The 26,923-nt window shown below is 38.8% G+C and overlaps 1 protein-coding gene across 7 annotated transcripts; it reads right to left on the bottom strand.

The window, feature by feature from the left end:
- Nucleotides 1-450: 450 nt before the first annotated feature.
- Nucleotides 451-25,414, bottom strand: LOC132260492 (glucose transporter type 1). Of its 7 annotated transcripts, XM_059758640.1 has the most exons (21): nt 25,187-25,291; nt 20,348-22,119; nt 19,538-19,608; nt 17,296-17,599; nt 16,514-16,663; nt 14,716-14,835; nt 14,502-14,646; nt 13,694-13,729; nt 11,617-11,782; nt 11,307-11,444; nt 10,880-11,136; nt 10,314-10,438; nt 9,972-10,250; nt 9,626-9,903; nt 9,435-9,557; nt 6,375-6,599; nt 5,960-6,099; nt 5,685-5,714; nt 4,368-4,471; nt 3,030-3,260; nt 451-1,131 (listed from the first exon to the last, which is right to left on the bottom strand). In XM_059758640.1, the coding sequence occupies exons 5-21, from the start codon at nt 16,644-16,646 to the stop codon at nt 1,016-1,018; spliced, it is 2,646 nt and encodes an 881-aa protein (XP_059614623.1). In that variant the 5' UTR covers nt 16,647-16,663; nt 17,296-17,599; nt 19,538-19,608; nt 20,348-22,119; nt 25,187-25,291; the 3' UTR covers nt 451-1,015. The 7 variants fall into 7 exon arrangements, 5 of the variants coding, with proteins under 5 accessions (XP_059614623.1, XP_059614625.1, XP_059614624.1 ...); XM_059758642.1 differs by lacking the exon at nt 5,685-5,714 and having other exon boundaries at nt 6,375-6,578; XM_059758641.1 differs by lacking the exon at nt 13,694-13,729.
- Nucleotides 25,415-26,923: the final 1,509 nt, after the last annotated feature.

Below are 26,923 nucleotides of genomic sequence, written 5' to 3'. Positions count from 1 at the left end.
TGCGATACAGCGTGAGATTGGCGGATGGAAAGCTGTTGCGATGCGACATTTCGATCAGGGCCGGCGGATTACTGGCCACGCGGTTGTTCAGCTTCTCGTCGCACCGGAAGTCCGTGTCTGAGTCCGTCTCCTCGTCCTGCGCCGGCGGCGGCCGGCAGCAGTTCTCCACGATCTCGCTCTCGTGGTGGAAAATGATGGCGTTCGCCTCGTCATTGTCCGTCCGCCAGATCGAGACCGTCTTCACGTCGGGCTGCTTCTTCGCCGCCACTTGGGAGTCCGCCGACGCCACGGAGCCGCTGCTGCTGCTGCCGTCGCTCATCTTCTCGGCGTCCGATGGAAAGTGCCACTTGATGGGCGACGGCGTGTACACGTAGTCGGGCAGCTCGCTCGTGTCGCTGCTGCTGCACTTCATGGCGGAGCTGCAGCGCGACTCCACGGTGAGTTTGCTGGGCGTGAGCAGGAGGCGCGCGCCGCCGTCAGACACAGGTTTGGGGCTGATGGCGCGAAAGGAGCGCGGCGGCACGGGCGTGCGCTGCACCTCCGCGGACGGAGCCACGATGGATGTGTGGCTCCGCCGACGACGCATGGAGTTGCAGCGCGACAGGCGGCTGAGCGAGCCGTGCGAGCCATACACGATGGCGGCGCCGCCGCTCGAGCGGCGGTTCTGCACGTAGAAGTAGCGCTCCACCTCGTCGTCCAAGGCGCTGCAGCAGCGCTCCACGACGACGCGCGGTGGCGACATGGCGGCCGGGCTGTGTGAGCGTCGGCAGCTAGCCGTGGACGAGGTGGACGGCGTGCGGCGGTGGCGGTAGTGGTGCATGTGGCCGTGGTGCTGGTGGTGCGGGTGGCGGCGGCATGTGCCGCGGCGTGAGGTGGTGCTGGGCGTGAGGCTGACGGCGTCCGCGTCGTCGTCGCGGGCGCTCATGGTGGGCGGCGTGGCCGTGCTCTCCTCAGCCGCCGCGGGAGCCTCGGCGCCGTTACTACTGCTGCCGCTAGGCGGGGAGACGCTCCTCAGTCAGAGTCCGCTGTTCGGGCACGCAACTGCTCCCTGTCGAAGGTGATGGGGCGCAGAGACAGCGTTCCGCCCCTGCTGGACATTTCTCGCGCCTTCGGAACAGCGCTCTGAAGCGGCTAAACGACAAAGTTGCGGCATTAATGCGCATCGCCACCGGATTTTGCACAGCAATACAAATTATATCATTGAGGATGTGATTCTTCCTACAATTAAACTATTCGTTGTATTGTTTGCTCAACGATTGAAAGAAAAAAATGTCAAAGCAAATAGTCAAATCTACGGAAAAATACATTCGGAAAAATTTGCATTCCATTCATTCAACGAGTAAAATTAGCATGCATTTTTCAGCATCATGCGAAGCAGGATTAATTACATAACTATGTGATCATTTCTAAATTTTGTATTCACAGAGTAATTTCGCTTTGTAAACTCTTTCGCAAACTCTATCCCCATATTTTTCATGATTTCATCACCGATTCAAATACATTTTCGACTTTAGTAGACAAAAAATAAACGTGCAAAATGTTAAGAAAGAGAGTTGAGAAAATTTTATAGAGCGTCTGAGATTTTTACGCCAAAAGAAGTTTGTTGAGAAAAATTACCAACCATTATTTGTAACACTGAAGGAATTGAAAATAGGAGAAAATCCGTTGCAGTTCATTTCTGCGTTTACCTTCCTTACAATTTGTCGCTGAATATTGCGTGCCCAACACAGAACTTTCATATGAAATACAGGGCCTTGTTAGAATCAATGGTAATTATCGTGAATAGCAAAGGTTTTGTGCCATTTAAATTCACATTAGGAATTCCATGTTCACTCGTGTTGTGTTTGTGACGGGATTGAAATTATAAACTAAAAACACATGAATGAATTATTTCTCTTCAAATTCCTCTCATTTATGCGCTTCCTTCATGGATAAAAAACACTTTGAGAAGCTCAATATATCGCTTGAAGACCTCAATTTCTGTTCTTAAAGTCAAATTTGTCCTTATTTACCCATGAAGCGATTAATGTTTAACACTTTCTAAATTATCACCTCTTTTACCCCAAACTTTTGTTAGCAAACAGTAGAAAAGGATGAAAAATTCATAGGTTATTGTATTGAATGATGAGGAAAAATGACTAGTCGAGGACGTCATTTTTGCATGTATTGTAAAATTTGTTGCACTTAAAGGAATATAGAAGAAAAATGTAGACTTTACAAATGATTGAAACTTGTATAAATGACTTGATTCACCTGAATCAATATGTTTTTTTTTTCTTATAATAATTACAATGTGCATAAGAAGATCCGCTAATTTATGAACGAGAAGCAAAACTAAGATCGAAATGTCCGGATCGTGTGTGAATCGTGTAAGATCGTTCGAACAATTATGAGTAAAGAAATTGTTCATCTGGTTCTCTTGAGAAAGTTCCTCAAAAGCTTTCGCTACGAGATGCTGTTTTTTTTCCATTGTCATTGAAGTGGAATTGAAGTGGCAAAAGTGCATTCATGGATGTTCTCTCCCGCTTCTGGCCTGGCTTTCTTCGCATTGGGAGATGAGACAAAAGTATCAATTTGCACTCTCTACAGTTCTAGTCAACAGAGTGTCCCAGAATCTAGCGAAACGTGCAGAAAGTCATCTTCTGCATCTTCGTGATGTCTTTTCTTCTCTTTGCTCATGATGGTAAAATTTGTACAAAACGAACGGAGAATTTGTCTTGCAGCTTTTTTGACTCTTTTTTTTCTCTTTTGTACAACTCAAAACGCTTTTTGTGGACAGTTCTCTTTGGTTCCACATCGAGAGATCCCAAATATATATGTATATAGGAATTGAGGCTGAGTTATTGAGAGATTGTAAAGTATGAAAATAATACAGTAACAGGACGATAATGTGTGATTATTGATGGGATTTCGTGACACGATATCTCTAGTGTTGAGTGGTCAATTCATGTGGTGTTTGGCATCATTTGATTGTCTCAATATGAGAGGGTTTTATCTTGAGGTGAAATGTGCACTGTGTGTTTCTGTACCTTGTGAGCAGATTCTTCCGTGGGCAGAATGTCTCCGGAAACTGTCCCGCGGTGCCACGCTCTTGGGCGTTTCCCTCCTGTTTGGCATTGGTGAATTGGTCCCATAACTGACCCGATATGGCGCAATACCTACGAGACTCGACGGCCCCAACAAATTCGTGCTGTCCGTCAGTGGAATCTCACCGTCCGTCATAAGAGCCATCGCTGAGGGCTCCAGGCTTGTGCCAAACACTTCATTTTCGGCCATTTGCATTCCCGTGCAATAATACAGATTGTTCACGCGCTTCGCTCTCATGAAACATTCACACAATCAAAGAGTTCACGCAGTGAGTTTATCTAGATATCTCATCAGCAAAAGCTTCTCCGAATTGTTTCATTGAGCGAGTCTACGCTTAAATTCCTCATGTTTTATGGCCTAAAATATATAGCTTTAACAAATGCATTTTGTATAATTGTGTGCCTCAACTATGAATGAAAGAATTCGCATCAGAATTTCCAGGTAAATGTAATGAAGAAAGTTTGCAAGAGCAAGAAAAATATAATGCTGTTTATGGAAAAAGTAGAGCAAAAATATTTGTAACAATAAATTATCTCTTAGAATCACCTGAAAAGTAAGACCACGTTTCCTAACATTTTTCTTCCTATTCTTTTCGTTTAGTTTTCATTTAATTGCACAATCAAGTTTATATCTCACGTTGAATGAGGTATAAATGTAATGTAAATATGGTTTATTCTATAGAAAATGCAGTCATCAAAATTATAAAATGACATGATAAGACTTCACATGCACGTGGCACACAAGGAATTATGGAAAATTGATCACAATTAGTAACAATATTTATGTAGATTTCATACAAATACCGCATAACAAATGTCAATGAACAACATAAAAATCTCTCTTTTCAGAGCCAATCGGAAAAAAGACCAACTAAACATCGCAATGCTGCCAATTAAATAATATATATGGAACAATTTTCAATATATAATTTTGTGTACAGAAATAAAATGACATGAAAATACAGAAAAAACACTGAATATTTACGATGTTACAATTTTTTTTCTTCTTATTAATGAATTTATGTTAAGCATATCTAGTATTTGAGAAAAAAATTTACGATACATCAGCAAATAAAAAGGAAAGTTTTATGAAAGAGATTATAATGATATTTAATGGCTATTATAATTTTTCCTTCTGGTTCAAGAATCATTTTTTTTATATCTGTGTTTAATTTGTAATGAAATATGTTTGACTTTAGGCGTTAAATTTCTTGTTTAGTCGCAATAAATTCTACGTGGTGTCAAAGTTCAGGAAGGTTAGAGATCAAAAAAGCGCCTTACGTGAGTCATGTTGAGTCTTTTCCTCGGATATCATCAGCGCTGCGTGCTCGATGCCAGAATTCATGCTCTGTGGCTCCAAACTATTTACGCAGTTTAGCATACTCCTGAAATTCGCACACTCTACGATTACGTAAGATGTAAGTGATAAATTTGACAGCACAAATTGCCATTTAACTTTTCATTGTGTGTGACAAGAACTGAATTGAGCAACGTGTCATTGCGCTAAGATAAGAAAAATGTGATGAGAGAAATTAAAGTTCAGGGAATGGCTGATCGTGAGTGACAAGATGATTTGATGGTTCCTCGCGATAATATCGCAAAATTTGGCCAAAAAATCTGTCAATGCTTCAATGAAAGATGATGATAAAAATAAACAGAAAACTCGCTTTTGTGGCAAATGTCTTTATTTATAAAATAACATAAAAAGAAACATAATTTCAAGACAAGAAAACAAATTGAGTAAATTATGATACAAAAATTTTTTGAAAAAATACATAAAGAAAATTTTTTCAACTTTCTTTAGACTTTAGGTCAATTGTTTTCTGAATTTTGAGAATTATTTTAAAATTCCAAAGTCCAAAGAAGGCTGAGAAACTTAAGAAAACCAAAGGAATAAAACAAGGAAAACTGGGATGGATTTCAACATGGCAGTTTATGATCGGAATTTTGTGCTGCTCCTTTAGATTTTTAACCAAACATATTCTACACTTAAACCTAAACTCGTCCAAAATTTATCCCGACACAAGGAAGATATTTTCCGATTTATCGTGTCTTGCTGTCTTCAATCGGCAAGTTTGGGGTCAGCTGAATCTGAGAGTCGTTGGTATTGATTGTTTCCTCACTCCTGACATTTTAAAACATGATTAGCCTCATTGTGAAAACTGGTTTCCCTTAACTAGACCGACTTTTCGTTTGTTTCTCTGACTTTCCAAGAGTATAAAATAAACTAATGTAAGAAATTATTGCCATGCACAGAAATATTCCATCATAAAGACAAAACTAACAATTAAATATTGTCAAAAGAATACACAATTAAAGGCATGAGTGGAAAAAAATGAAGTTATATGTATTGAATATTGAAGAAAGTAAAGAGAAATATTACGAAAATGTAATTAAAGAATTGCAAAAGAAAACATTTAAATTCAAAATATCGATTTTGCACCCATATTTTTTGATATTTCTCGTTCTGGTTCTTTTTCTCTCTTTCTTTCTTTATCAAAAATTATTCATGCACTCTTTACTTGCTTTCAGCTCTTGGAAGTTTGAAAAAGTTGTAAACAAAAGTGTTGAGAAAATTCGGCAACTCTCATCACTTACCCATACAACTTTGTACCACGCAAAGTTCCTCTGAATGGGTCATTTTGAATTAAAACAACTTTAAAGTCTTCGAAATTGATACCATATTCGGTTAAGTGATGGATGAATTTGTAAAAAAAAATACAGTGTTTCTGAAATTCACCAATTCGAGGACCTTCATTGTGTCACATAATATTTCTTTTTTGTGGAAAATCTTTGGGTTGAGAAATAAAAAATTAAGAAAGGGATCTTTTTTGCATCACAAATGGTTGGTTGTGGAAGAAATGACGACTCACCTTCCGTTGCCGTGTCTGAAGAGAGCCAGAATCTCCTCGAATGTCTTGTTCTTCGTCTCAGGAACCTTCTTGTACGTGAATATCCAGAAAATAGCTAGGAACACACTAAATGGTAAAAAGGTGTAATTCTCCAGAGCAGTCTGCAAGAAGACGGGCAGAAAAAGGCGTTAGTAAACTTGAGAAAATACCAAGGAGTTGCTGAAATGGGTTTTAGAAACTTATTAATTTAATAGTTGTGAGGAAAAGTAGCAAAAACAGCGTTTTCTAATCAATATTGTCCCCTAAAACTCAACTTTTCACTTCAAATGCAATTAAACACGTACTTGTAGGTCGAATTCCCATCACAACGTGGCAAAAATTAACCCGCTTATGGTGTAGTTCGAATTGAAATTGTAATAAATGAGATTGAGCTCACCTTTAAGCTGGGGAATCCAATTCCAACCACGAAATTCGCCATCCAATTGACTAATACTGCTATGGCCATGGCGCTGGGGCGCGGCCCCTGCGAGAACAGCTCGGCCGTGATCATCCAGGGAATGGAGCCCGGCCCCACGGCGAAGAACACCACGAAGGCTAAGGTTGATACAACCGACAGGTAGGACATCCAGTCGATCATTTCCTGCACATAGCCAAAAAACTCCTATACAAGGCGGTAATCACCGATTCTCGATATTGGGAGGCTTTTCGCTGATCCCTTCCAAAACCCATGAACGGATGTAACAATCAAAGAAAATGAAGAAGGGAAAGAAAGAATGGGAAGAAAAAGTATTCTCAATGATCATGTCAATTGTGTATTTGCCTGTCAAATACTTCGTATCGAGGCAAGTATATTTTTTCTGTATATTTGTGTCTTTATCACGGACTTTTTCTTTGCTTTTGTGTTGTGTTTTGCAGTTTATCCTTTTCTGCTGTCTCAACTACAGTGCAAAAAATGGTTGGGAAAAGAAATGAAAACATATGAAAAAATGTATCAAATTGATCAAAAATGCTTCAACACTCTTCTGGATGTTGAGAGTCACGAGTGTTTTGTAATTGACTCGTCTCCTTGTCGTAAAGGCGCAAGAAAATTGTCTAATTAAGGCATGATCGTTCAAGACAGCTACCAAAAGAATTCAGTGTGTGGAAAACAGAAAATGTGGCAAAGATTTGGGGGTGAAAAAAAATTGATTATGGAATGTCCTAAAAATAAACCTCGATAAATCTATTTTGCGTATCCTTTTTCCCTATATTCTCGACCATTTGCAGTTGATTCAACTAATAAGAATTGCGTGAAGAAGTCTGACCACAATTGATCCACATTTTATGTAGTTGAATCAACCAACATGTTAGTAAATGTTAGGAAAATCATGATGAATCAAATGTTAGATTACTAAAAGAGAGACAATAATTACAAGTTTGTTAACTGAAATAAAATATGAAATAAAAATGAATAAAATTATTCAAATTACTTTCGCATGTGAGAACTTTTACAGTGTTTCGCTAAAGCGCTGTGTAAAGTGTATCAGTTTCCTCAATTTATAAACCTCTCATCGCAACGAAATAATGTAAGAAAATCACTTTGACTTCAAGGTTTTCCGCCAAATCGCAGATCGGCTTCAAGTATTCACTTTTTACATCACGTTTTTCACCTTATCCAAAAGATCCGAATGTGCATTTTTTTCTTAATCAATCAATTTCATCTCTTGTGTATTTTATATACATTTTGTTCATGTGAAGTATTAAGGTATTTTATATAGAAATTATAATGATATGTGAGAGTCACAAACGAATTACAAAAATTGCGTAATGTGATTAAGATGGTCAAACAAAAATGCTCATTGGAAAATGGAGTAAAAAATAAATCATTTTTGGTATAGAAATCATAAATAAAAATGCATTTTGTATCGTTTTGTTCTTTTTTTTCAGTATAAATATTTCTGCAGAGGATTGAAAGCCTGACAAATCGAGAATTTCTTCTTCTAACAGGGGCGGGACGCAAATAAATGAATGAAATTTCTCAATCAAAGCGATCATTAGAATGTTATTGAGTGAATAATTCCAATAATTATGTTCCTTTGTCACGACTTTCATTCATTTATTTGAAAGATATTATTTCTATACAACAGAAAATATTCATTCATCAATGCAACTAAACAGTATTTTGCATTAAAAATCAAGAGGTAGTAAATAAAATTGTAACAAGCAAGAAATATTGGAAAAATTGAAGAATCTGAAACGTCTTCATTTCCTAATTAAACATATGTACAAGCTCATTAGCATAAAGCATATATCGCTCTCCAAAGAAAACTGTTTGATTACATAAAAGCCAAAAATATTGTACATCTAAAAATGTCTGTTGTTTCGAAAGAAATAATATCCAGATCAAGTGAATCTAATACTCGAGACAGACTGACACACATTCAGGAACCAAATTCGAAAAGGAAAAGATAAAGGAAAATACATAATATCGTCTCTCTCATGGCAAAACTTTTACGTATAAATAGTAAGTGTGTAGCAAAATCTTAGTTTAAGTAACAGATTCCATAAATATCTCACAACTATACAAATATCAGAGTTGCAATGTAAATTAGACATGAAAATAACGTTCGTAATTTTGATGTTTTCAACTTAAGCATTAAGAAATAATTGGATATTTGATTAGATCTCACTGGGAAGATTGATACCCACACTTTAATCATAGGGAAAACCAACAAATAAACTTCACTAGCAATGTTCTGTGTTCTTTTTTTTAGGATTATAAGAGTCGATTTCTCTTCCTACACCGACAAATAGATAGAAATGTATTAAATTAACGTGTAAGTGTGAATGAAAGTTGGTTATTAGTAGTTTTTATGTTGTAAGTTAAGAGATAGAAATTACTTTTCATGCAAATTGACCTCATTATAGTAAGTGTTATTAAAGAGTGATAATATCTCTTCACTCTATCAATAAATGCATACAATATGTAAAATGTATGCGGAAATTTCAATAATAATCAACTTTAGTTGGTGTGAAACGCATGCAGAATTTAAAATTTACTCAAATATACTGATTAACAATGGTCAAAATGCAAAAAGGAATAAAAAAATCACATTATAGAACTAGATAAAATTGATATTCATATTCATTAGTCTACTATTGTAAATGTTCATACAAACCATTTAAGTTATCTTTGCAAATGCACAAAAATGCAGGGCAGCAAAGTATTCTGGCTCAAATTAAACCCTTAATTGTTCAAACAAGTCACAAGTTGACAGATTAAGACTCTTTTTGTGAGCTTTTCAAAAGCTCATCTTAAATGGCGCCAATTAAGCGGCAAATGTTGTTAATGCTAAAAAGTGACTTGAAGCATGATGTTTATGCCGTTTTTGGCATTGATAATTTTGCAAAACTGAACTTTGCCGCCCTGCCGTTTCGATACGGAAGCACCACAAGTCGCTTCATCTTCATCGTGTGCGATTCTCAGAACGAGCAACGGGAAGAAAGTTTTACTTGCCTTAATCAGAAATGAGATTGTGATGAAAATGGAGAAGATGAACATTCCACCGAGTCCATACAAGTGCAATGTTCGTCGCCCAGTTCGGTCCATGAGTGGAATGGAGACGAGCGTCATGACAACCTATTCAGGGGAAAAGGAGAGAGCTTTTAGGGGCGCGCATTCCTGGCGAAAGTGTAAATGCCACTCACCATAATAGCACCAATCCCGATGGTGGCGAACTTGGCGCTCTCTTCCGTGAGGCCAGAACTCATGAACAGGGATGTGGAGTAGTAGAAAACGGCATTAATTCCGCTCAGCTGTTGACTAAGCTGCATAACAATTCCAATAATGAGCGGCGCCCGAAGGGTCGGTGAACAGATCAGTTCCATTGTGGAGATGTGACTTTCCGCCTGTTGAGCACGCTCCTCAGCTCGCATCTCTTCGATGTCTTCCTCCACTTGATTGGATGCTCTGAGGCGTCTTAGAGCTGCAAGAGCACAAAGCCCATCAAGCGATACTCACCAAAACAAAAACCGCGGGAAGATTGCAACTCACCTTTGCGCGCCTCTTCCTCCCACTGCTTCGTGATCAGCAAATATCGCGGAGACTCCGGACACACGGGCAGCAGCAGAAGTTGCAGAACAGCCGGACAAATGGCCAGGCCCAGAAGCACTGGCCATCCATCATTGGTACCCAGTATTTGCTCGATGCCCAACACTTGGGACAATAATAAACCTACTGTCACAGCCAACTGATTAACAGTACCCAAGCCACCTCGTAAATTCAACGGAGCGATTTCAGAGATGTACATTGGAACGAGAGATGTATTTAAACCTGCAAAATGCCCGCGCAATCAATACACTGGCCAGTGATTCAGCCGCCATTCTTCACACTCACCACAATTGACGCCAATTATGAATCTTCCGAGAAACAGCATTTCGTATGAGTGACTCATCTTCGTGAAGCCCATCAGACATGCTCCCGAAATGCCGAGTATATTGTTGAGTAGGAGGCCACCCTTTCTGCAGAGCAAACAGAGCAAAAGAAAAGCGGTAAATCTTCAGATGAAAATGCATTAAATTAAAGGGCAATAGATAAATTAGCGACTAAGAGCACAAATATGTGCTGTTTTAAGGTCGTTATCCCTTATTTTAGAGGACTAAACAATTGCTGTTCAATTGAGAGCTTTATCAACTCTGAATTGTACTGAAAATGTAAATCGAAGAGCTTTATTGTAAAAATAAATTTCTGAAGATAAGCATGAGTCCACTTTTGTTCAGAAGCTTCTCCTCAAGGAGCTTCAGCGAGTCTCAGCAGAGAAATAGAGTATTTTCTGTGGCTTATTCAGCCCAGAATCTTTGCTCTAAGTTTAAGTCTGAGCAGAACAGACCTTGCGCTGTTACAGAATAAACTCTAATCTCTCGCTAACAGCAAAGTTCTTGGAGAAATCGAGTGCGACTCACCTTCCGAAGCGATTCGCCATCCAGCCGCCACTGAAGCCCCCGAGCATGCCCCCAATGGCAAATATTGACACAGCCACTGAATATAATTGTTGAATAAACTCCTCAGTAATGTCCTCGCCATACCGATCCTTGTATACATCCTTCATGAAGTTCTCGATATTGACTTCCGGCGCATTTATGACTCCCGTGTTGTAGCCAAATTGAAGCATCCCGAGCACAGCCGCAAATATTGCGTATGTCAGGAAAAATGTTAACCCCTGCGAAAGAGGGTGAAAAGGCATTAGATTCCGCGTGAAAGAACGGTTAAAAGTTAGCATAAAAAAATACACACATAAATAAAGAAAACACAGTGGAAAATGAAAATAATACGGGTTTATTTGGGTGGGATAAATTATAAGAGAATGCTGCACGTGAGTTTGGCACTAACTTGCTCCAGCAATCGCAACTTCCTCCTGTGCGTATGCTCCTCAAGACGGTCCACATACTCTCGCAGCTCCTCGATCTCCTCCTTGACCTGTTGAACTGTATCCAGTTCATGCTTTATTGCTACCATATCACGTTTAACCTGGAAAGCACGAATCACGGCATATGATTTAATTTCGTCTCTCCACCCATTTACAATTTTATAAATTTAGCCTTTCACGTCCACCACCCACTCAAACTATGCACTCACATATCGTTCACCCTCATGCCACACTTCAATTGCATACATAATTCCGCTGTGACGGAGGACTTACTTCAGAAACCTCACTCTGACAACTCTCCACGGACTTCGTGAGCTCCTGCAGCTGAGATCGAATCTCGCACAGGGCAACAGTTGTCTCCATGTGACGATCACCACGTTGCAGCTCATCCAGTTTTGCCGATAAATTCATACTCATCACGCTAACTTGCTTTTGCAAACTACAAGAGAGGAAGAGCACACGAGAAGACATTCTCTTTAGCCAGTAATCTTCAGCATCACTTCTGCTGATTATGCTAAGGATTATCTTTCTATGTTTGAGTATCTGGAGTTTACTTTTACTTCCCTGACAAAATAGCTAAGCTAGATCGGTTTTATTTCGTCTGGGAGAATCAAGAAGCAAAATTTCATAGGATTTCTTACAGAGGAATCACACTATGACTCTGTAAATTGACAATTTTAGCCAATAAATCAGAAAATTACACTGTTTTTCACTACAATAAGTTCTTAATTCGTATTGACATGGTGTGATTCCGCGCTTAGAATGTAACATGATTGGATATATAGGATTTTAGTGACTTTCTAAGAATTCAATGATACTAAAGACAAATTAAAAAGAACATTGTTAGGATATTAAGCTGGCAATAAAATAACATTTATCCTCATTAGTACATTTCGCTGGCCATGAGGTTCAAATATCTCCAGGTAAATTGAATGATTGTTTCAGCTTCAATATCGAATTAACAATTTTGCCATTGTCATTAAATATTTAGTGTGTTGGGAAATTAAAATTTGCAGTGTACAGAATCTATTTGCGCGTCTTGTGGCACAATAGAGAAAAACGTGTGCGAGTGAGTGTGTGTGGAAAACACTTAAATGGAAAAGCTTTCATTCTTATTTACGCAAACATACTCGCAATCACACCTACGAAACATAATAATGAGAGAATAGAAAGGAAGAGTGAAAAAACAAACAATATGAAGAATGCATGAAGAGTTTAATGAAAGAAATATACCTTGGAGGCATAGTGCCCATCATTTTGATGATGAACTATGTTAAGATGAAGAGATGATGGTAAGGGATGATGAGATTGACTTTTCTTTTTCTGTGTCTTTTTCACCCAACAATTTCTTCTTCGCTCTGGCTTTACTTTAACAATTTTAGCATTTTAACAGATGGTTTTTTTTGCATCATAATTGAAATCTGTCACGCACAACTTTCCTCATATTTCATCTTTTCTTTTTTGTCTTATACAAGTTTTTTTTTATACATTCAACTTCACTTTGCATGTCACTGAGTCTGATTTAGTTTATCTTTTCTTCTTCTTGTCGAATGTCCAAATTTTCTTTTGCAAATAATCTACAATTTTGACATCTTCTATTATCACTCAGCCTCATATTAACTGACCAATTTATGCAAATCTACAAACAGAAAAAGAGGAAATGCAGTTAATGTAAGTAATTCATCAGCAACGCTCGCAAAACCAAGAAAAAACGGAGGAAAACCAAAGAAAAAAACATGAAATGCTAATCATCGATGAAATGCTTGTATATGAAAAGGTGATGGGGAGGATGAAACCCAAGTAAATGCTATGAAAACTAATAGGAAATGCAATGATGAAATGCACAAAATCTATTCACAAACTTGGTCACACCGATTTTACGAAATATTTAGCGCAGATAAATCACAAAAAAGTTCATCATCAGCTTATTTTAAAAGCTCTCTTTAGCATTGTATATCATTTATGATCTTCCTTTGCTCTGACATTCATATAGAGATTTATGGAAAAAAAAACAATGAAAAAGGAAACGAAAGAGAGACAGTTTCTCACTTGTTATATGTATATTCCTTTTATAAAATAAAGATTGTAACCAAACAGAATGTCCATATTTAAAGCAAGTAACCATTCGCAATTGCCAGCTAAACTTCACTTGCATTAACTCACGAGTACAGTAATTATGAAAATTAACACATTTGGTATAATTTGAATTACAATTATATTGAAAATATATTACAAAAAACATTCAATACTAAAGGGCTTCTCAACTGTCGTGAAACAGTTTTAAATTCAATAAAACGAGCGTAATTATATTTATGATAGTTTGTGATGTAAGATGCTTTTAGGGTCATACCTGCAAATTAGACCTTCCATTGTTTCTTCCGTAGGACTTAAACAAAAATTTATATCTTCATTATTATCACTTCCTAATCATTTGCCTTTCCAGTGAGCAAAGAAAACAGAAATGCTTGGCGAAAAGTTGAGCATTTATCCGGATATGATGGAAAATAAGGATAAAAAATCATCCTAATGTGAAATAGCTAAAAAATGTTATTGGACTTCTTTATGTCATCATATTTATGACAGATTGAATTCAATTATTGTATCAAATTTAATCCATTTTGGATGTCATTTATAGTTAAAATAAGCTGACGAGAGTACATTTGTATGCTGAAATATGTCAAAACGCACAATCTTGCGGTTAAACAACATTTTTCGCTATATCGAATGAAAATTTATACTCAATTAAATATATGACATTCACATGTAGAAATTACTGCTTCTGAAATGAATAACTCAAATGAGTGCAAATGTTAGAACTCCTCTAGCAAGACACAAAATGCAAAATGAACCTCAAACAGGAGAAATTGTCACAGGTGCGAAAAAATGAAAATATATATATGATGAAGTAAAGAAAGGAACATTTAACCATCAATCAGCAATGTCATGCCGAAAAGTGTCTCTATCTTCTATGAATTTGTATGTTATCTTCTCCTCTCATTAGTTCTTCTATCTGTTTTGGGCTTAATTGCAAAGGTTATCCTCCTCATTACCCGTGAATGAGGAAAGTTTTGTACAGAAAACAGGCAAAGAACAGAAAGGATTTGATCTCAAAGTAAATAAGTCATAGAGTTGTGAATACAAACAGTCGATATACATACTCAATAAGCAATTGTCGAAGAGTGGCTTCGTCCTCCCCATGTCCCTTTACGGCCGAATATAATCCAACTAGGTTTCTTGAACGCTTCGGAGCATGTCCAAAAGATCGACGATATGGACGTTCATCTTCTAGGCCACTTTTGTGATCTACAAACATCATTTAGACGTAGACCACATGTATGAGACTCAAACACTCGTCACAAATTGCACTTTTACCGTCTGATCGCAGCCGAGCGGGGGGTGAGGTCAGCTTGAGTGATGATGACAGGGCCGGTCTATCCACGGGCGGCCCACCAAAAACATAATCATACGCTGCTTCCTCACTCACAGCTGACACTGCATTCAATTCAATTAGAACACACATATTAATAGCAGTCCAGCATTGTAGGTTATTTCGATTCTAGCCCGCCCACAGCCCGCCAAACACAAAAGCCTTGCGTTCGCTGTGCAGCAGCGCGCACAGGACGAGCGCGGCAATGCCAAATGTTTAATTAAAATTCACACATCACTACGCTTGCACGGACGCCAGAAAAAACACACCAGGAAGATTATTAAAAGCACTATTGGAAAGTGTGTGGAGCACATCGAAACAAGGATAAAAGTACACAAAGTGACAGAAAAATTTCAATCAATATATATCGAAACACTACTAAATTGAGGTGAAGAATGACTAAAAATCGCATACAAATTAAAAAACCAAAATCATTCATAGGTCTTTAGAATAAATTCATAGCGAGTTTGAGGAAAAATCACCGAGAGAGAAATGTTACTTCTCCACTATTGAATTTATGTGTAATATACAATAATATAAGTACGTTATCCTACTTGCTTCCTTACACGATGAAGTGAAGGAAGTTATCGACAATTATCGATACGAATTGCGTGCAATTTCATTCTTTTACCATAATTTCAGGGGCGAAAATAGGACTGATATGGAATAATGAGTTCTTAGATTGTCGATTTTAAGTATTTTCCCCCTAAAATTATGTTAAAAAAGGCCACTTGCACTGAATTCATATCAATAAGCGTCGATAAGGGTCGTTAACTTGAAAGCGAAAAGAAGGAATTAGAAAACGGCACTCAGAATAATTATAATAGAATTAAAGAATACGTTCACAGATCGATAAAAGCTCATTTTGAAATGCATTAAATTCTCAATTTCTCTCTCAGTGACGCTATATACAAAGAACAAATGCAAAAAAGTCAATTGGAAGAAAAATATAGGAAGGATTTCACGTAACGCTGAGCCAAATTATGCTGAGGCTTACAATGCAATATGCACGATATTGCAAGAGGAAAAAATTGGCCAAAGTAGTGCAGTATTGAACGACTAACGGAGATTTCTTGGGTGGATTCCATGTAATTCTCTTAGCAACTCCTGTAAATATTCTGTGCCAATGTAAACACTCTCGGAGAGTCTCGAGAAAAGCCATTACAGAATCGCACCGAATTTCGCGCTTCAATGCTGCACTCAGCGACCTAATTTCATGTGAAAGGGTGGCTCGCATAGCACTTTTTTTTCCCAGACAGTCGGTGAATTTGCATTGTTCAATCGTGTGTTTTTTTTCACCACTGTCTGCCTGTGTTAAAGGAACATCTATAACAAGGAACGAGTGTTGTGAACATCTCTCTGCAAATCAGTATATCAATGTCATATATATATACTCTCTGTGCGGCAACATTGTACAGAAACGCATAGAACTAAACTCTATTCCGCTCAGTTGATGGGCAACAGACGCATCTCAATGTGATTTACACGCACAGAATGAACAGAATGCACAGAATGGTGAAGCAAATTATAGTGGAAGATAGAGAAAAGCCAAAATAGGAGTCAATAAACTGAGTCACATTCCTACATTAGGGATACATAGCAATTACAGTGCAATAAGGACATCAATAATGCACAAGAAGTCCTTCTTCAGCGTGCGCTCGATGTGTCATTGCCCATCTAACTGGCGTTGTTAACTAATAAAAACGATTCTCAGAATGGTGTGTAAAGAATTGAGTCGCGAACCTGGAAATACTGACAACGGTTGCAATACTTGTGCCGAACGAAGGGGAGGCGGTAATGGCGGCAATTGAGGCTCTGGGCCGTTTGAAATGGAAGACGAAGGGGAGATCATCGAGGGGTTGCCATTTGCCGCCATGACACGCAAACGGCCAGCTTCAGAAAGTGCATTTGGATATACAGAAAAAGATACATAAAATATATTACTCTCTCAATCTGGTTAAGAAAATCACTTACTATCAGATTACAAGACATCAAAACTGCAGCAAACTCATGATTAATTATTGAGAAAAATTACTTCTGCCAATAAAACTAAGGACAATCAATTTTTCCGTAAATCATCTTTACATATGGTGGTAATGATATTTTGCATAAATATATGTAGCAGTCGCATGAAATTATATAGTCAAATGCATGTCGTGTGAAACGGTAAAAGAACCTAAATTAAGCAAAGATGATTATATGATCATTTCCTCAAGATTACATTCACCTAACAATTGCGCCAATTTTCAAATTTGTTACAATGACAATATTGTAAAGAAATTTCAAAATTTGCGAAAGCCGATTTCTTATTTAAGAAAAAAAAAACAATTCCAATGAAAGCTTTGAGCTTTGCATCTTTTGGCCAATTATGTTCTAAGGAAGTCAATGACTCAACAATATTGTGCATTTTTCTCAGTGTCCGAATTGTAATTTCAGTAGTTCTTATTTTTCAATTTCAAAATGAAAATGCATTCAGAAAGAGTCCACAAATGCTAAGAATATGAAGATTGCTCATAAATTCTCACCTGAACGTTAATGCCAGCCATTCTCGTCAAAAATTTATCCTAAAGCAATTGAAGCTTTTCTGTGCTTTTTTTCAGTCACTATTTTTTGGATTCTTTTATTCTGACGTGTGCATAAAAAAAATTTGCCAATCACTTGTTTTTTTTTCACCCAATTTCGCTAGACTTCAACAAGTTACTATATTTTGATTTTATGTCCTAACTTTGCGTCACTCAAATGAATACCATTTAGATTTTAGTGTTTACGGTTCATGTTTTTCACAACGAAATCACTGCATTTCTTTCACTTCAATTCGCTCAGCGAGTCCTGCAAGGAAGAAAAACAATACAGCACGTCATTAATCAAGCATGACAAACACATTTGCAAAATATAATTGATTTCGCGCCTAAATGAATTTGACAAAATCTGTTTTTATCAGCTCAAATCGAAGCAATTGTGCAAAGGGAGAGCAAAAACAGCACTTTGTGAGTTGACAGAGAGACTGACATTTTCACTCTCAACACACATTAATAATTCTGGCCTTTGATTTAATTGTGAATATTTCTCCGCATTCTTCGGCGTATCAGAGAGATTGTGCAAAAGAAAACATTACAATGTGGCTTAACAGTTGTTTAGAAAAAACTCAAAATTAACACATCTCGCAACACCGCAACTCTGATAAGAGCAAAGAATTTTATAGGCTCAATTGTACAACTTCAACAGGGCAATTAAGCACTCAAGAGCCGCTCAGCACTCATCAAGAATTCACCTGTGATATGCGATCGTATGAATTCGAATTCAGGTGAAATTCACACTCGATTCAATGGCACTTTGTCGCCCTTGATAGCACAAATCGTGGAAGCACAGAACCTTGTTGATCTCACATTTTTCGGTGAGTGTGAGCGAAAAAACAGGTAAAAACCCAGAGAGAGATAAATTGTGAAATGAAAATATTGTCGAAGAGCTCGAGTGCCGATCTTTCCACGTTCGCGATATTCACTTGCAGCACGAAGTCGACGACTAGAGTGAGACGATCGTATTTGTCTGGAAAACTGGAAACTGAGGCTTGAAACATCGGGAGATTTCAGGGAAATAATCGAATGTCACGTTGAGAATGTCAATTGCTTTCCAGTGAAGTGCAATGAATGCATTCGAAAGAGTAAGTAATTCAGTGTCTCTCTGTCTTCAGAGTTATGTTAATTATTCATTTTCTCTCACTTTTTGCAGCATTCTCTCCATTCTCTCATTCCACTGCACGCGACAGCTTTTGAATGATTTTCGACTAACCGCTGAAAATCGATGAATAAATTTGATGGCAAAGCGGCAAATGGGGAAATTATTTCTATGCGTTGCACAATAAAACAGTGCGAAATTAAAATTCACTCTTGACACACTTTTGATTAGCCTTCAGCGGCTTCATATTATGCAAGATCAATTTGATAAGGGTTAATCCCGCAAAACCCTTTAATATAGTGAGAAAATCCCGAAGTGTGTGCACTTTTCCCAGAATCTTTAAGGCAGAGCTTTCATTTTGTAAAATTCATGACTTCTCAAACTTGCTCTAAACATGCAAGCTTTATTGCATATTGTAGTAAATTTACTACAAATTGCCAGAGTTTATTAGCACGTCTCAAACTCAAGGGTGATTTTTGACAGCCTTTTTGCTCAGTTTTGCAACTTCTTATCTGGGCATTTGAATTATTTAGCTCATGGGAGAGACTTTTTGACATTTTTGATCATATTAAGCACTGCAGTTGTGAGAAAATTCACGGGATTGTTTCTTGTGTGGAATCTTGTGTGATCAAAATGTTGTGTGGCAAATAAATCCGCCTAAAATGTCTCTGAAGCACTAGCAAAACTCACCCTTTCTGCAATATTGTGCTCAAAATTCACGATTACACAGTAGATTTTGCAATGACAATGCATGCTAGCATAAACATGCATTCATTTCTTCAATTACAAGGGTGTGAAGCAGTTTCTTGGAAAGCCATAACATCGATATGTGTGCAAGGAATGTGTGTTACACTTTATTTAAGGTGGCACACCAATATAATATTGACACGAAGTTTGATACTGTCTTCTCTCTCGCTCCGCGGCGAGAGAGAGAGACGATATCAGTGGATTGCATAGGTCGCCATCTCACCCAATTAGCCGACCTACAATTTATGGCAATTGGCAAGTGTGCAGCTTATGCAAAGGGAGGGTTTTCTGCAGTGATACGGCCATAATCGTAAACATGAGCAGAGAGAGAGAGGAGAAATTTACCCAAAATTCAGAACCAAGTCGAAGCTCTGCGGGCGCGGTTGAGAGATGAGGAGATGAGCTGTCTCCTGAGCCTGAACGCAAGTGGAGGAGAAAAAAGCATATATATACATATAACAGGGTGAATTGAGCCACTTCACAGGCACTGAACTCTATAAATGAACATGAGAGGATTAATGGGAATGAATTCTGTACACCATTGAAGCGCCTTTTATATCCATCCGGGGATATTTTGCATTCACTCTCTCCGCACGCCAGCAATATTCACCTAGATATTAAACTGTGTATATTGCAGCTGTAAGTCCTGCAAATTACTCCATTTCGCCATATATTACAAATCCAGGCCACTCTCGCGCTCCGTATTCACCTCAGAGACTTGCGGTTTGGCTCGCGGGAGGTGCTTTTTTTTCGCTACTTTATCACAACTTTTCATGGCTCCTGCACGAGCTTATGAAATTTGCGTAAGATGTCCTTTTTTCACCGCACACATTCCGCCTTTCTTACATAAACCCTCTCTGTGGCCAGAGTGACTCTCTCGCCCCGGAATGCGATATTCACACCTTTTCCCACACACTCTTCGCGCGCCCCCTCAAATCAGTCGGAGAGATTGCAGAATAAGGGCACAGTTTCACTGGGGGGTGTTTTTCGCCACACAATTTTTTGGCAATATCTAGGCTGGTGAACGCCGAGTTTTTCCACCGCGATTTTCCACCTCGAGCACTGAACACTTGCACTCTGTCGCACGTCGATGGGTGTCTGGCGGACGCGCTGGCGGATGGAAGCTTGTGAGAAAATGGATAATGAAGTACTCACTGTGTGATATTTGCGATTTTCTGTACGGCTACAAGTCTGGTCTGCGGAACCGCCCTAAACAGTATCGCAAAAGAAGAGGGTTCCCGATTTGCGATTGTGTGCGGTGGAGCCACTCGTGCCCATGTCGGGCTCCAGCTTCGGAATCAATATCTATATTTAAAAAGGGACAGAGAACAAATTAACTTGTCCCTCTCACTGGTTGGGGTGGATTTTCCGCAACTCACCACCAACTCCAGCGCTGGTGAATGCGCGCGCTCTCGTCCTCCCTGGCCCCCTGGCGGCGCCTTGCTGCGACACGACGTGCCGTCGAAGGACAGCGCAGTCGCGCAATTCGGACATGTTGGGTCCTTTCGCGCGCAAGATGTCGCCAGACTGGCCGAAATGGCCTGCGTGACCCACAAAGAGACCGCCGCACACAAAGCCACGTCCCCCGGAGGGTGGGAAGAGGTGATAGAGAAAGGTCAGCAAAATTTATCTTTTCTGAAAGGACATGGACAGCCGCGCAACAGGTGGTCGTCTCCATAGAAAACAGTTTGTTTACCTTTTCCGTCGTGCTTCTCGTACGCTCGCCGGCGCAAATCCGATTCACCCCTTCATTTGTGGCAATTCTTCATCAATTTTAAACCACCCTCGTTGGCATGTGAGCAATTGTTTTTGCTCAAATCCACACTCTTTTCCGCAACGCAACAAGAGCGCCCGCACTTGTGGCGACTTCGTGTCGTTGGCGATGTTCGGCGCGCGGCCGCTGAAATTTAAATTGTCACGCGTCGATGTATATGTAAATAAGTACCACAATTAATTTAGCAGAGACACAAACTACAGTGAATGGGTGCTAATGTGGGAGAAACGAAAATCGAGCGGAAGATGGCATTATGCAAGATATATTAGTTGCGTTGCCTTTCTTCGCTCTTCAGCTGCGCTATGCAAAATAAATCAATCCGTCGCAGGTGGAGATGAAGCCTCGCAACTCACGTCATGGGCGCAATCAGCGCAATAAAAGGAGATTCTGCCGTGTGCTTTGAAGCGCACTCATCGCCGAGGAGACTAATTAGCAGTTGCTGGAGAGAAGTTGTCGTGGCGAAGCACAGAGAAAAGAGGGTTCACTTTTTAATGGCTATGAGACAATGTCGCGAGTGCGCAACCCCGCGATAAAGAAGGGAGAGAATATCTATATGTATTTCTGATGAGAAGGGTGAAATATCTAGTAGATCTCGGCCATTAAAGATATTCATTTATTTATATTCTCTACATTTTTTCCCATTTATTGATGCGTAGTTTGGCAAAGTAGACTTCCTTGAGTTCATCGCTCAATGTAAACAATCATTGTAAATGAGAAACAGCGTTTTTAATTTCTTTCATAACTTCTTTGGTAATTAAGTAAATTGTTGCTAAAACGCTTACGTTCGTATGTGTTTTTGTATTGTTTGCTGTTTTCGCCCCTTTTTATCTCTTGATTAGAAATCTAACTCACACCAATATTTGGTGTGAAGACATTGATAAGAAAACATCAGTGCTTAAGAAAGCATCAAATATAGTTTTCCATTTCGAACATCTGAATAAAATCCATTCATAAGTGTTATCATAATTGGAGAAAAACAACAAATAAGTCGTCATAAATCTTTATTCCAAACATATCGATGCATGATTTCCCGGAGAAAAGCCCTAATTGATCCGTGCTGGAATCAACGCCACGTCCAATTCCGTCTGCAAACAATCTTATCTGAGGTGTTACAGAAGGTAAAAATAATTCCCAGCGAATCCAGCGCGTTAAACTGTCGAAAATGGAGATAATGACTTTAAAATACACTCAATTATTCGCTCCTCCGCTTCGCCGACGCGTTGATGAGGAATGTTCTAGAACATTTGGGGAACACATTTCAACATGCGCATCTCTGGCTGCTTTTTTCCTGTGCTGTGTCGCGCGTCGTCTCCAGACACCGCCGCGATATAAAGAAGTGCCTCTCAGCGCCGTTATATCAGCAATTGCGTTTCCATATTTCCAGAAAGCGGGCCACATTTTGTGGAGGCGCGAACGCGGAAGTGGGAAATGAAAAAGGCCAGTGTTTTTGAGGGTTTTTTCTCTCGGACATTTGTCCGGTTCTTATGTTCATTTATTGATTTTCTCTCATTTTATAATTTTTTTGTTCAATTTTTCTTCAAGTTCATTGATCTCATAATTATGCTTTTATTACGTTCAGAGCCGACTGCACAAAAATTGTATACCTAAAAGCATAATCTAGTCCATTAACATTTTTCCCTTTCAAATTATCATTAATTACATTGTCTTCTCGAACGAAAAAATACGTATATAATTATATTTCAACAAAAGGAAATAATGCACGACCATGCGATTAAATAATTATCACCAATTTCAGAAATTTTCCACGCTCCTCTTCACATCTCCTTTGTGTGTCTCTTCTCGAAATACAACGAGCACACCAAACGAGCCCCGGAGAGATCATTTAGTGGGTATATATTTGAAGAATAAACTCACTCTTGAAAATGCGAAGGCAAATTAGAAGTTTCCGGGCACGGTGAAAAATATCCAATCCATGTCGTGACTTATTTCTCTTTATATTACAATAAAAATCAAATTGCAATTTTCGTTTCAAAATATTTCTCATCAACAGAAAACATATGTTTTGTTTATAAAAAAAACAAATAAAATCTCGTCAGACTCGAATTTTCAATTATCATTTCATATTCTCTTCATTGATTTCCTTCATGTTTCTTCATCATTTCTTGGTTTTTTCCACTACATATTTTTTTTTATCATGAAATTCAACGACTCAAAATTTTTTCACACATATGTATTTTTCTGTTACATCTAGTTACTTGTTTTTTTTTCCTTTATTCAATGAATTTTCTGCTCATCTAATTTCACAAATAGTTATTTAGTTTACTTTTCATTGATTTCTTAATTCATTTTTCAAAATTTCATTTAATAAGTTTATATATTGTTTTCAAACATTTTAAAATTTTACTTCACAATACTATTTTTTTTTATTTTTACTAGGAACTTTAAGTATTTTTAAATGACATTTTTCATCTTATAGTTTTCATTTGGGTTTTTTCTTGTTTTATCATTATTTTTGTCTTATTTTACTTAGATTTTTCTCATTTTTTTTGGATTTTATATTCTCTTATGTAATTTATCGCTCAATTCTTCATCATGTGCAATTTCAAATTAAGCATTTTTTTCCCTTTTACGGTTTTTTTTTATGCATTACGCTTTTCTTCGGTTCTTTCTTTTGAACCATACATTTTTTCATGTAGTATTTTTTTACTTGTGTTTCATTTTTTTTTTGAAAATTGTGTATCAATGCTAAAGATTCCCTGTCCGCACTGAAATCTTTGTCATTCAAGTGATTTCTGATTCACTCTCTGCTCAGTCATCGCGCTCATGATGATGATGTTATTAGCACACAATTTTTATACTCAAGAATCATGAACTCAATGGCCGAAGCAGAGCCCGAAGTCAGTAATACCATTTTACATTTTTCAATAAAGTGTTTCATGTTTGCTTAGTCGTGATTTGTTAATCATATTGCGAGTACCATTCTCCGTTGGTAATGTTATATAGGTTTGGATTGGAAATCCATCAGTATAGAATTCATCAAATCGCAGCGCGATTGTTTTTCTTTTCAGCATGAATAATCGTCGATCGCATCAAAGTGGACATCTTGGCATGCAAATCAATGTCGCAGTGACAATAATCGCTATCCACTTGCGACCACGAAAAAGCTCCGGGGGTCGCAAGTCCGGCCGTCCCTTACCATCGTTGCGCCCCCGTCGCTTCGCGGGGCGTCTGAGCGCCGCCGCGTGTCAAAGTTAGTATTTTTATCAATTTTCATAGCATTTCATCATGTTCACTCGTGTAAATCATTTTTATATTCAACAAGTTCCTCGTGATTTATCATATTATTTCATCGTGATCATTTACGGCTGCTCTGGCCGATTTTTTTTTCTTTATACACCACTAATTCATCAATGATTTTGTATACCTTTCGTCGTCATGTAGTGTTTACCTTATCGTCTTATTATTTCTCTTTTTTTACCTCATTATCAGCATAGTATTTTGCGAATATAAATTCATAAATCATCAATTTACTATCATTGATCTTACGTATAATCCATTTATGTTTAAATCTGAAGTTATTCGCTCAAAATCAAAATTCTACTTTATGCTTTTTTTTCTTCATTATACTTCATCATTATTCATCATATACTCAGTTTTCTTTTTTCTTCTTATATTTCCCCAAGATAGTCTCATCTCATTAGGGCGGTATCAAATATTTCCTCAAATATACGAAGTATTTTTCTACAATAATTTCCAAAAATATATACAATCTAAGTTGCGAGGATTAATTATTGAGAAAGATATCAGCTCAGAATTGTACCTCAATCCGTTGATGGCCGGGCAGCAATCAGAGTCGCATCTTCCTACTTCGTTCACACACACATCTCGTCGAAAATCCACCTCTCTGGCCAACGGGAGTTTCTGTGCCTGACGTCATGGGCGTCTTTCAAAATGGCCGTTCAATTGCGCAGTTCTTTGTCTCCGAAGTTTTCTCTCTTCGCGTTTTTCGCTGCGTTGTCCAGCGCCACGGGGGGAGAAAGAGAATGGCAAAATACCGTCAATTGGCGCTCCTCAGCACAGATCCGCGGGTCCCCACGGCGTCCCAGACGGGACAGCGCTCGGGACTTGGCGGGCGGGGGTGGGGGGTGGGGAGGTGGTGGCAGGAGAGGGTTCTGGGGGCATTCCACTCGCACAGCGGCGGCGGGAGAGGGGCGCGAGCGGGAAAGAGAGACACACAGAGTGCAATGGCGAAAACCTACCTTGATCGGGTTTTTCTCGAACTCTCTGCAACTTTTTTACAGCAGAAAAACTCTTATCCGAACAGTGTTCACAATCCAAGGACTGGACTTTGAAAGGCTTCTCCGAGATTTTTTCCACCAGACTGCTGACGTGGCCGTTGGCCGGAGAGGGCGCCCCCCCAAATGGGGGCCCTCTGCGATGTTCGTGCACTACGCTACTGCACACACCCTTCCAAGACGCCACAGAAACTGAAGCCAAGCGCTCCCGACCACCTGCCTTTATACGCGCCGCCCCACCACCGACTGGCCGACATTGTGGCCACTTTCCTGTGGCCGCGGCGCCCTGCCCCGCCGTCGGCCAGTGCTTCCCCTGCGCGATGAGTGATTCAAAGAGTTCGCGGAATTTGAATTGCGCTCGCTTTCGAAATGCCGATACTTTATGTGATGTCATTTCTGCTCTTTCTATGGCCAGAGCCCGACTTTCTGTCCCAATCTCGCCCTGAATCTCAATCAGCGATGGCTCTTCGACAGACACTCCAGCGCGAAATCACGGCTAAAGCCATTCCTGAGGATTCTCAGGTGGACTTTCTCCTGACAGCAATCAGCAAGCAGGATCGGCGCACTCTGCGAACTCTCTGTCATCCCAGAGATCCCAGATTGATGACTTTCCACGAGCTCTGCCGCATCCTCGACAATTCAGCACACAGCCGCAATTCTTGCGCTCTGAGGAATCGCGTGACTTTCCACAGGAGTCGCCAAGAGGAGCACGAGAATGTTCAGCAGTTCTTTCATCGACTTCTTCATCTCTCGCGAGCGTGCAATTTCGCCGGCCGCGATCAGGAGGAATTCCTGAGGGACAGATTCGTGAGCGGCCTGAAAGAGGTGCGAGTTCAGGAAAAGATTTTCCACGAGGATGAAAATGTCACACTCGATCGAGTCCTGGAAATTGCCGTGGAAAACGAGGCATTCATTGGCACGGCGAAAAGACCTTTCTTGCCCTTGTGAAACATGTCGATATCGAGATATTGATATGAAGCCGATAACATGATTATATGGCAAATAATAATAGAGTCTTATCTGGGTACATTCCCTCGGTGAAAAATACAAAAGAGATAAACATGATTGCGCATTTTGATGTATGACGCTTTGGCGATTTTTTTTGTTGAATTTGGGGCATTTCATGGAATCTTTAATATCAATAATATTTTTCTTTGATGTATTTTAGATTAAAGAAAAATAGAATGAATTTAATTCAGTACAGAACAGTCTACTAATGGAATTTCCCTGTTCTATTTATTTGCTTTTGGGCTTTTGTGTCATTTTGTATGCATTATTCATCATTCTCTCTATTTCACAATTTGTTGCAATGCAGTTAAAGTATTTTTTAGATCTTTAATAGTTGATACAGAAAATGTTTATTAATTTGTCTGAGTAATTGAGCCGGGCTAAGCCCGCCCTTTTTTCTGTTTATACTCACTGGTAACTTAGCTACAATTCTATATTTTATTGCCTTTGCGTCTACAAATGATTTTCATAACATTGTGAAATTATATGAAAGTCACAATTTTCTTCTAACGTTTGTCTTTTTTAATGCACACGGAGAGAAATATTGGTGTAAAAAAGTAAAATAAGTGGGTTAATTTAAGAAAACATAAATTGTTTTTTTTATTGACAAAACATTTTTTTTAATAAAAAAAATAATTTCCGGTGTTTTAAAAATTAAACCCCTTCAAATTCTTAATTATCAACCCAAAAAGG

This window comes from Phlebotomus argentipes, unplaced genomic scaffold, assembly GCF_947086385.1.
Source record: "Phlebotomus argentipes unplaced genomic scaffold, Phlebotomus argentipes genome assembly scaffold_18, whole genome shotgun sequence".
Lineage (NCBI taxonomy): Eukaryota > Metazoa > Arthropoda > Insecta > Diptera > Psychodidae > Phlebotomus > Phlebotomus argentipes.
Note: the sequence above shows the minus strand (reverse complement) of the source record. Positions and strands in the feature narration are given on the sequence as shown.